At 40.5% G+C, this 12,016-nt stretch overlaps 1 protein-coding gene across 4 annotated transcripts in view; it reads left to right on the forward strand.

The window, feature by feature from the left end:
• Positions 1 to 12,016, forward strand: part of CILK1 (ciliogenesis associated kinase 1) — a 40,119-nt gene that overhangs the window by 1,932 nt on the left and 26,171 nt on the right. For all 4 annotated transcript variants that reach the window (XM_005552734.4, XM_005552739.4, XM_005552738.4 and 1 more), the window contains exons 2-4: positions 1,380 to 1,434; positions 6,530 to 6,651; positions 7,915 to 7,994. In XM_005552734.4, the coding sequence (XP_005552791.3) occupies positions 1,380 to 1,434; positions 6,530 to 6,651; positions 7,915 to 7,994 (257 nt within the window). The remainder of the gene's footprint in view (positions 1 to 1,379; positions 1,435 to 6,529; positions 6,652 to 7,914; positions 7,995 to 12,016) is intronic.

The raw sequence follows: 12,016 nt of genomic DNA on the forward strand, positions 1-12,016 counted from the left end.
TTTTAGGATGAAGCCCCAAATGTTTAATGTGACCTACAAATTGCTGCATCATTTGGCTGAGCCACTGCTCCCTTCAGGTTCACTTTTATAGGCTCTTTTCCTTTCTTCACAGCACTTGGTACAGAAAATTATTGTCTACCTTCCTGCCATGATGTCAGTTTCATGAGGGATGTCTTTCTCATCATTGTCTCTCCATTGCCTGACAAAGCACCTACTGTACCACATAGCAGGGGCTAAATAATATTTGGGGCATGAATAAAGGATTTGATCACTCTACCAGGAGACAGTGTGGCAAGGACAGAGTGAGCTGGAGAGATGGGAAGTTTGTTACTGGCCAGCAGTGAGACCTCGGGAAAGTCGTGTACCTTCTCTGTTTCTCAGTTTCTTCAGCTGTCCTATCTGTTTCACAGGGCTGCTATAAGACAAATGAGACAATGTGATTGAAATGCACTGAAAAATATAACCTTGAAACCTGGATTTCTGATTAACTCATGGAGTTTTCTTTTCTCCACTCAGGCTCTAGACCAGGGGTTGGCAAACTTTCTCTATGAAGGGCCAGGCTGTAAATATTTTAAGCTTCACAGGCCATATGGTCTCTTGCAACTACTCAGTTCTGCTGTTGTAGTTCGAAAGCAGCCACAGGCAGTATATAAATGAATGAGTACGGTTGTGTTCCAATAAAATTTCACTTATAGAAACTGGAATTTGAATTTCACAAAATTTTCATATCGTGAAATATTATTCCTCTTTTGACTTGTCCCCCAGTTTAAAAAGGTAAATGTCGTTCTTAGCTCATGGGCTGTACAGAAACAGATGGTGGGGAGGTTTTGGCCCATGGGTCATAGTTAGCTGACTCCTGCACTAGAGGGTCTAGAGCTCTGCTGTCTAGTATGATAGCAAGTAGCCATATGTGGTATTTAAATTTCAATTTAATTAAAATTAAAATTGAGTTCCCACATTGTGCTAGCCACATGCCAAGTGCTCGGTAGCCACATTTGTCTGGTGGCTACCATCCTGGACAGCACAGAACAGTTTCATCAATATAGAAAGTTCTACTGGACAGCTCTGGTCTAGATAGAATAAGCCTGAGCAAGTTCCTTCCAGGGCAAGGTTAGCTGGTTAGTATAGAGCAAGACAGTAGTCCAGGCCTCTCTGGACTGCACCACACCACTGCTACTGGCAAAGGTTGTGACTTAGGATTGATTATTGCACTGCCATTTGAAAATAAATGCTAGTTTGGGATAGTATAATACTGGGTAGAAATTTAAACCCACTTTAAGTCCTGTTAATTAGGTTCAGAAGGAAAGCATTTTTCTAAAAGCAAAGTTTAATCTATTACTGAGAATAAGTGTGTTGTTTGTTCCTTTCTTCTCTTCTAGAATGAAAAGAAAGTTTTATTCCTGGGAGGAATGCATGAACCTTCGGGAGGTTAAGGTATTTATTAATATACCAAGGAATAATTTATGGATGATTAAAATAGCTTTGTACATGCTTAGATTTATAGTTGATATAGTCATTTCGTTTGAATTTTTTCACTAATGCTGGAAAGGGAGGCAAATGATAACATTACAGCTGAAGCAGAAGATTATGATGTAATTGTATATACTGTTATTAGAAAGCTTTCATCTTTAATGGATCTCTTATATCAATATATTTCAATATAAAGAAGTTGAATGTGTTGATTTAGTGAATTATTATTGCCTAATTGTTTTCTTAATTATTAACATAAGGGAAAATCTATTTGATTTTGAATGTTTTTCCCTAGACATAATAGCAGTACTTACTTCAGTTTCTTGCTCTAATAATTTGCACTCCACTCTCTGTGAGGAAATTCATTGATCAAGGTACACCCATGTCAAGCACTGTGGAGCACAGATCTTTACTTTTATTCAGCCTTCTGACTGGATTCACTATTCTCCTCCTTTCCCCCTGCACCTTCTTCTATTGATTTTGTTCCAATTTTTCTCTCGGTCAGAGTAGATTGACCACATTGAGTTTTACATGCATAATTCTCTTCCTTGTGCAGTGGAGTGGCGCTTCATCTAATTTTAGTCCTCTCACCCAGCCCTGTTTGAAACACCTAATAGAATATTGAAAAACACCCTTTCTTTTTCTCCAAAGGAGTCCTGTACATGGAAGTGGGGTTACAAGTCTAAAGCAGGGATCGGCAAACGTTTTCTGTAAAGGGCCAGATAGTCAGTCTCTTATGCTTCTAGGACCAAAAGGTCACATTGAAGATGTTATATAGATACGTGTGTAACAAGAGCAAAAACAAATTTCCATAAAATTTTTATTCATAAAATATAAAATTTAATAATAATTTAGTATAATTTTCTGTATTAGAGGTCTTCCAATGAGAAGAATGATATTCTTTTTGAGGGGACATAATATTTAACTTAATTGGAGTTCAAAGTTAGTGTTCCCTATCATCAAACTGACGGCAACCGTTCATTTATAAAAGTATTCTTTTTTATCTTTTTTGGGTGGCTGTGGTGGCTCACACCTATAATCCCAGCACTTTGGGAGGCTGAAGCAGGTGGATCACTTGTGGTCAGGAGTTCGAGACCAGCCTGGCCAACACGGTGAAACCCCATCTCTACTAAAAATACAAAAATTAGCCAGGTGTTATGGTGGGCACCTGTAATTCCAGCTACTCAGGAAGCTGAGGCTTGAACCTGGGAGGTGGAGGTTGCAGTGAGCTGAGATTGTGCTACTGCTCCAGCCTGGGTGACAGAGCAAGACTCAGTCAAAACAAACAAAAACAAAAAAAACCAAAAATATTCTTAGCTTGTGGACCATACAAAAACATGTGGTGGGCTGGATTTCACCCATGGGACATGGTTTGCCAACCTCTGTTCTAGAGAATAAAAGTTCGAGATGATCCAAAAACATCAGATATAAAGAAACAAACATCAGAGATAAAAAAACAAAGATAATCCAAGGACATTTTCTCTGTGACATGAAGTTCTGAGAGGTATCCATGGCTTGGATGTTAAACCTTTATTTTTCCATATAGCTAATTGTGTATTAGTTCTAATGCAAAAGAGATTACTCATATAAACAGTTTAGAAAAACTGGGCACATAGCGTCTTAGGAAGCAAGTGACTGCCTCAGCAAGGTAGTTGAAGAAACTGCTCCTCTAGCTGATGACCACCAGACAACTCCTACTCTTTTTCCTTGCCTGCACAGATGCCACATCGGCTGCCAACTGGGATCCTCCCCACCCCCACACCCCCGCGCTTGTTGAGCCTCACACAGACTTACCAGCGCTGGGCCACAGCCTAACCCTGAACACAGGGGAGGGAAGGCGGAAGCGGGTAGAAAGGAGGCACCTTACAAGATTCCTCATCCCTTCCTCCCTGCTGAGGTCCTTCTTTTGTGCCTACTGACTCAGAAGGGGAAGGGAAAGGAAGATCACTGAAGGCCTCTTGTCACTATCATTTCTCATGTCCTGCCAGCTGCTTCATTCCAGCAGCAGAGGGAACTGAAGGGAAATTTTGGTACTCACCACATCACTGTTCCTTCTTCATTTCCTTTCTCCTTGTTGCCACCTGTCTGTACATTTCCGTGTCCGCTTGTGAAGACCCCGTGGACTTCAGGGAGATTCTGCACCTGACGGCCACGGCAGGGAGGGGAATCCCTGCTCCCGTGATGTCCTGCGGGAATGGTACCTGGTGCTATTTTTCTTAGAAGCATAGCCTTACATGGCACTATGCTATTCTAGACACCATCTTGAAACCATAGGCTGCCTATATTCTGCCTACTGTGTTCCTTTGCTGTTTCGGGTTTTTTTTTAACCATCTTAATTTTTTATGTCGGTAGGTTCTTGCTCCAACAATTTCCCCCTCCTTCCCGTGTCTTTAAACTCTTTTTTTTCCACCCGCTCATTCTCTTTAGTCTATAAATGTGCCCACCATTCTCTCTAACCCAAAAAAGTCCCAAACCTCTCTCCCCTTGAGTTTCTACCTCTTTCCTTTTCTTACATTATCTTCCAAACTTCTTTCTTCAGTGCAGCTTTCCCACACCCCAGTTACTTTTCAACCTCATCGAGTCAGGCATCTCCCTCTGCAACTCTACTTAAGGCAGCAGATTCACCAGAAGAACTCAGCAGGTATATACCCGGCATCCAAATGGTTTGCCCCCTGCCTTCTTCTCCAGCCAAAGTCTTACAGATGAGTCTCCCTCAGAATCAAATTAGGTTGATTCTCATCCTTCATCCCCCAGACAGAGTCCTGCACTCAGTTTCCAGGCCTCAGCTGCAGTGGGCTTCCCTCCTGACATGCCCGCTGCCTCCCAGCAAGCTCATCCAGGTGTCACTCTTTCTTCAAGTCACATCTCGGTTATGCTCCCACTGACCACTCAGGGTTTGCTGATTACTCCTTGACACATCTCTGATGGTCCTTGTTTCTGTCATTCCCTTGGCACTTAATATGATCTATCTTATTTTATTAGATGTATTTTGTATCCATGTCGTGACTTTCCAATTAGGTTGTTTGCCTCTTAAGAGCAAGCACTGCATCTTAAGCCTCAGTATACCCTGGGGGCCCAGTACATTGTTGTTTTAATAGTTAGAAACTGTTGATCAGTCCCTGATGTGGACAACACTGGTAATATCCAACTGAAAGCTTCATCCATGAGGATAAACAGTCTCCATTTGGACTGTTGATCAGGCTTAATTTCCTACTTTTGCTTCTCCACTCTGACACAACTGACCTGCCTCTATCTCTGCTTTGGAATCCTTTCCTGAGCCAAAATAAGATGCTTCTTTGGAAATACATCTTCATAAAGCCAGTCACATGACATCCCCCACACAAAATTAATTCTTCTTATTTTAATCTACTATGGACTTTCTTGTTCATGAGCCTTACCTAGAAACAAGAGCTGTGAGCTGCTATAGAGCTGGGCCAGTAATTCATGGCTCCAAACACACTTCAGGCCAGGAGCTGAAGGCACCCCACTCCTTGCCTAGAATTCTCTCCCAGAAAAGCTTTAAAACCACTTCGTTTTCCACTGAATGAATTTTCCCCAAGGCTGCTCATCCACTAGCTTCCTCAGGCATGCTTGTGATGCGTTTTAAGCAAACAGGCAAAAAAAAAAAAAGCTGCGATCACTGAGAGTTTAGTGAATACTTACAAGTTAAGCAATGTTTATATTTGTTACTCATGGAGAACCAGGAATCCAACTCAACTAAAAGAAGTAATCAGCCCCTTTGGTCCGTACTAGAAGGATCTAGCAAAACAATTGACCAAAACAGCTGAGGATTCCCTGCCAGAGAAGTATCTTGGCAGGAACTATTCTTCTGGGGAGGAAGCTCCAGAGAGTCTTATTTTGTTCTCTTTTACCGACCATATTTCGTCTCTCTTGCCAGCTGCTTGAAGTAACTGATCATATTACACATTCCCAAGCTTTGAACCCTGGGTACTTTATCACTGAGTGTTCTTCTAGATGAGGATATTCATTTTAACACTTTCCTCTTCATATGTTTTCTTTGTTTTATAAAAAAGGATGTTCTTTTTAGTGAAATTCAAAGATATCAACTTAATATTGGACTCCCTTCTCTATGTATGAGGAAAGGGCTATTTTAATTAAAGGACTCATCTCACTGGCCAAAGTGACCCTTGGAGGCTTTCATGAAGGAGACAGTCGATCAGATTCTGACTATCCAAAGCAATAGTTTTTAGGTATGTCTGCTGTACAAGAACAGGGATGCTGCTCACTAATACAGAAGTGATTTGTTCACTATCAACGAAACTAAGGATACAAACAGAAAACAGTGTGCACATTGCTATACTCATATGTACGCATGTGTTCAGGAAGACGAAAGGTATATATGTGTGAAGATGAGTAATCGGAAGGCCATGCACCATTTTCTGAGCCACCCTCTAATTCCTCATCCACTGCCTGACTTTTTGCCTTTGTTCTTGGAAGCAGAAGGATTTCTGTTGTCTTACTTCAGGGTCCTCCTGTCTCCTTCTGGTCCTCTGTAACTCAAACTCACATTGTAAGAAGAAGTGCTCTATGCCTTGTGGACACACACGAGTCCGACAAAAGTCAAGAGAAGCAGGCCATCAACCCTTCATCATTTTGAACAATTTCCTATTCAAAGTGTCTGCAGCCTGTTATCTGGTGATCTCAGCCCAACACAGCTGCATTCTCCAGTGCTAGAAAAATCTAAGCTTCTTTTATTGATTCCTCTCTGGCTACTTCCACAGCCTGAATTCCATCATCTGGAGGGGGTGGGCCCAAAATAGCCCTGATACATTGCCTGGTGCTAGGGGCAGCTAGAAATACCAGTTACTGGTCGAATATGTACCTTTTGTCAGTTCATTGAAGTAGTTTTTCTATATAAGGTTACTATCAATTTCAGAGATATACTGTTTATTAAATTGTCAATAAAATGTAATTTAGGACATTGCTGTGGTTCTAAAATTAGATGTTTCTTTCCAAGTATACATAGGATTACTTTTCTGTTTCAACAACAGATTTTCTCTAATATTTATTTTGTTTTGTTTTTCTTCCTTGCCTTTAGTCTTTAAAGAAGCTCAACCATGCCAATGTAGTCAAATTAAAAGAAGTTATCAGGGAAAATGATCATCTTTATTTTATCTTCGAGTACATGAAGGAAAATCTTTACCAGCTCATTAAAGAAAGGTACAGTTTGGTCATCATTATCTTATTATAGAAATAAATAGGCAAAGCAGATGTGTTTTCTTTCTCTGTCTCTTCTTTTCTTACTGCATTATTCTGATTCTTTCTCCAATCCTTTAACTTTCATGCTACTGGGCTTTAATGTTGAAAGCTGCCAGTTAGATTTGGGGCCCACCCATATTTCTACTTTAGAGGCCCTCTGTTAGATTCAGGGAAACTGTTCTCAATGCAGTCATTTTCTTGTTTTAAAGAGTTATTCATCCAGGCTGGGCGCAGTGGCTGGCGCCTGTAATCCCAGCACTTTGGGAGGCCAAGGTGGGCGGATCACCTGAGGTCGGGAGGTCAAGACCAGCCTGACCAACATGGAGAAACCCCGTCTCTACTAAAAATACAAAATTAGCCGGGATGGTGGGGTATGCCTGTAATCCCAGCTACTAGGGAGACTGAGGCAGAATAATCACTTGAACATGGGAGGTGGAGGTTGGCGTGAGCCGAGATCGCACCATTGCACTCTAGCCTGGTCAACAAGGGCGAAACACCATCTCAAAAATAATAATAATAATAATAAGAGTTATTCATCCAAAGAAGCTCAGGTTTAATAGACATTGCAGTTTTCCATTCCCACTAGGACATATAGGCAGAGCAACTAGAAGTCAAGGATAGACACAGCTTCCTGGATTTTGAGACCTCTGTTGAAAAGTCCTAGGTTTATTTCAGTTCCTCTCTTGCTGTGGTACTCAGGTGCTTGCATGCTGGCAAAAGGAGGCTAATAAGAAATTTACCTGTGACAGTAATTTTGAACTTTAAAGGTGAACCATGTGGAGCCTCTTGGGCACATTTTTTGTGGCAGAATGAATGCCATTCTCAGCACCCCTCTGAGTGATCTGAGTAAACAAATATCATCTTTATTGACAGTGACAGCAGTGTGCTGTGTGTTTTGCTCATCCAGGAGGAAAATATTAGCCATTGCATTATATAAGGGCTTCATCTGGAAGACCTCAAATTTTCCCCCCCAAATTATTTTAAAGTTTTAGTTTATATCATGGAGAGAGGAGATTTTTTTATTTTTATATGCTATGTTGGAGGAAAACCTTTTTTTTTGGCTTACTATCAAATGTTTGTTTAATCTTTTCATTTTTGTAACATGTGAATATATTTGGTGTTTATAAGGTAGCCCCCCTGTATAGACAAATGGTATTCTTTAGTATTTATTATCAAAGGATCTGGCCTTTGATTTATAACTTTGTTTTCCTCTGCCTCATACAGAAATAAGTTGTTTCCTGAGTCTGCCATAAGGAATATCATGTATCAGATATTACAAGGACTTGCATTTATTCACAAACACGGTAGGTGATTCGGAGTGTTGTGCTTTTGAAGAGCAGTGAAATGTTGTTATCAAGTAGAAGTTGTAGGAAACATTAATATTTTTGTAGCTGACTGCCAGAAAAGGTTAAAGAGTTAAGAGGCTGACAATGGATTTTAAAATATATTAACTTTTATAACTTGATCTCTGAATTTCCCTTGTTACTTATTGTGTCTTTATGTTTTTATTCTGTAGGCTTTAACATTAAGCTTGTTGGTTATAGATCTAAATATTATTCCTGACCATTGACTAGTATGTTAAATGAAAAACTTACAATTAGAATTCTGAGAAGTTTCATGTATTATGTTTGGTCCACTAACAGTGCTTCACTGTTATTTCTCATTTTTCTAATGTATTTATATTTCAACTTGTTTCAAACGGGTTTCAAAGTAGTCTAACAAAATGTATGTGACACAGGAAAATAGAATAAATTTAAAATTAGCAAACTATAAAAAGAGACAAAGGCAAAACAAGGTGTGGATATAGCCAGAGGTGAGGTTAGTCCTCAAAATACATGCCAGCCAGTTTTATTTCAGTAGAAGAAGCAGGCTAAGATTTGATTGTGAGCTCGTTGTCAGACCATGCAAAATGTGAAATAGTACCAGTTACAACACACGTAGGTAAAAACAGACCAGTTGCCCAAGAAAAGCAGAACTATTCTTGATGCCAAGACCAGGGAGAAGCTTTTTTCATGGACCCTTTAGAAAGGATGGTATGTAACATGACTTTATCATAAACACAGTGACGGGTTTTAGAGAGCAGTTTGATGTCAGTCATATCCCTCAATGGAGGCCAATTACATCACCTAATCAGAGAAAACATCTCTACAGGGGCCAGTCTGAGTTGTTCTACAGATGGTCTGGTTAGGCTGGGGAGAAATGTAGAATATCCGAACGAACGATGACCACATACTATTCTGGAAATCCCCCATCACTGTTGTTCTTAGCTGAGCTTTTGAAAGGTATTAAGAAGCAATGAGTTTGAGGTTCTATTTTCCAGCAACTACCTGGAGTATTGCTGCTTGTCGTTACTAATTAGACACAGACCCAGCTGGGGTTGGATCAATACTTGTGAGCACAGAGCCACCAGATGGATGTATCCACAGGTGGGTCAGAAGTCTTCGCAGGAGGTCATTTGAGGTCATTGTAGTATACAGACAGATGGGCCAAGCTGATTTTGCATAGGTAGAAATCCATTTACTCTCAGTCCAAAGATGTTGTTGCCATTGTCAATATTGTACCAACAAATGAGTTTTATTACTCAATAAGGAGACTGGGTTGAAGCCCTTTGATAATACAGTCAGTTCAGATTTTTAAACTTTAAGAGATGGTCTCTTTATGCTGCCCAGGCTGGCCTTGGACTCCTGGGCTGTAGCGATCCTCCTGCCTCAGCCTCCTGAGTAGCTAGTTTAGATTTGATGTAAATTGACAGTGAGTAGAAAAGACCTTGTGCTGAAGAAGGTGGCATAGTACATTTGGGATCATTACTAGCCTGTCCTTTACTTCCAAGGTAGCCCCTTACAATTAGAGACTAAATGAAACATAGACAAACTTAGGCTATCTACAAGTCCTAGTCTGCCTCAGGCACATACTGAGTAATCAGCATGTCATGCGCAAGACTGAGTCAAATTGTGAACCAGTTCTAGTCAAAAGTTTCTAGTACAAGTTTTCTCTGATTCCACTGACATTTGTAGAACTAGCACTTGGGCCTTTATTCACAAGAATTCACAAGAGATAGTGTGAATTTGCAAAGCATTAAAAACTTCTGGCATGGTATCTTAGGGACAAATAGGAGAAAGGTCACTTATTAGATTAAGAGCTCAGGAAAAAAAATTAACGAGAACTCAGTGGGATTCGCAAAAGAGACAGCATATTTTCAGATAGAGATCAGTCATTGTGTCTCAGTTATTCAGGCTATTTTCTCAGTACTGGGAACTGAATGGTAGACTTAAACAAAAGTTAATATTCTTTGGTTTTCTTTTCTTTCTCATTTTTGTTGCTATTCTTTAGACCCAGATACTTGTTGCCAGAAAGTAGCCTTTTGTCCAGGCTTCTACCTAATCAAATGTATGCATATATACACACACACACACACACACACACACATACCCACACAAACACATAGACCACACATAAGCACCCCAAGCCCCAAGACATGTGCATACACATGCAAACATCTACATGTACACATACCCACATGCATATATACCTACATATACATTCATCTTACACACACACACACACTCTCATCTGTAGTACATAATTTAGCATCCATATATTACTGTGTCAAAACAGTCTGTTGGAACTGCACTGTGTTTCCCTCTCTGCACTAGACACTCAGACCACAAGGTACCAGGGAAGGCTCAGTTTATGGAGAAGGTTGGACTTCGGCTTTTATAACCTCAACACCATTGCCATTATCAGAGATTCTTGTTGACACTTTTCCTCAGCAATTAAGTGCCCAGTTCCAGTTTGAGCTTAACATTTTATCTGTTACCTTATTTCACTGCCAATTTATCAGGTAGAACGAATAGGTGATATCTAGTCTTTACAAAAAAGAGGAAACTTAGGTTCAGAGAGGTTCAAAAACCTGTGAAAGTTCCCATTGCAATAAAGTGGTTGAGTGAAGATTCAGAAAGCCTATGCCTGTTTGCCACGCTTGATTAGAAAAACTGTCTGTGCTCAGAGAGAACAAGAGAATAAGAGGTGAAGAAAATAATAATCATTATAAGTGGTATAGATACTAATTTCAGTCTCACTCTGTCACCCAGGCTGGAGTGCAGTCATGCAATCTCGGCTCACTGCAGCCTCCGCCTCCCAGCTTCTAGTGATTCTAATGCCTCAGCCACTGGAGTAGCTAGGACTACAGGTGCGTGCCACCACGCCCGGCTAATTTTTGTGTTTTTAGTAGAGATGGGGTTTCACCATGTTGGCCAACCTGGTCTCGAACTCCTGCTGTCAAGTGATCCACCCATCTTGGCCTCCCAAAGTGCCAGGATTACAGGATTGAGCCACTGCACCCAGCCCCTATCCTATTTTCACTGATAATGATTTTTAGAAACTGTTTCATGGTTTTTGTGTGGTATTGACTTTGGTTAAGTGCACATGTACCTCTATATTCCTTTCCTTCAGCAATGGAAAAAAAGCACTTAAAGCACTTCAAAGTCACATGAATTTCCGGCTTGTCTCTGGTAGCCCATTCTCACTGTGAGGAGGTGCACTGTGCCCCTGGGGAGTAGATTCCTCTGAGGGGAGAACAGTGCTGCCGTTAGTTGCTATGGCCATACTTCGTGTCACTGAGTGTTTTCCTCCCACAGGGAATGAAAATGCAGCTCTACTTGGTACTGATTGAGCAATGCCAAAGCATATGTCCTTTGCAGGAATTAAATAATTAATGCAAATAGTGTGTTTCAACTCTGACTTGACCTTACAGATATCCAGGTCACACTTATCCGTGCCAGAAATAGAAATGCATTGGGCAGTCTGAAGGACAATGTTTTGCACCAAGAGATGGTTCTCTGCCTCTGTGTTTCCTCACTGTCTTGCTGTGCATGACCTTGAGACATCCCGTTGCCTTTCTATGCATTGCTGTCCTTGTAGCCTTCTTGATAAAAACATTATAGGTTTGAATTTAATAATATCTGGGAAATTAAAGTTTCCACAGCAGGAAAGTGTCCTATATAAATTCATAGTGTTTGAAGATTCTCTGGTTATTTCCATATATTCATATCCGATTCATCAATAACAAAATGTGGTAGAGGGGAGAAAGCCTTCTTTGTAGCTTGATGTTTTCCTTGCCCAAGGGTTATTAATGAAAAAGTAAGCACACACATTTTCTGCCAGGATGAAAGAAAATCCCTGTGTTATTCAACTGGCATATAGGACTCTGAAATTAAATTGAAGGTCTGTTCCTGTCTTCTGGAAGTCAAACAGTTTTGAACAGGAAAGTTCTTATCATAACAGCACTTTGCTGTTGCATGATCTCTGAATGACCCCAACTAAAAGG

Source organism: Macaca fascicularis, chromosome 4 (assembly GCF_037993035.2).
Source record: "Macaca fascicularis isolate 582-1 chromosome 4, T2T-MFA8v1.1".
Taxonomy (NCBI): domain Eukaryota; kingdom Metazoa; phylum Chordata; class Mammalia; order Primates; family Cercopithecidae; genus Macaca; species Macaca fascicularis.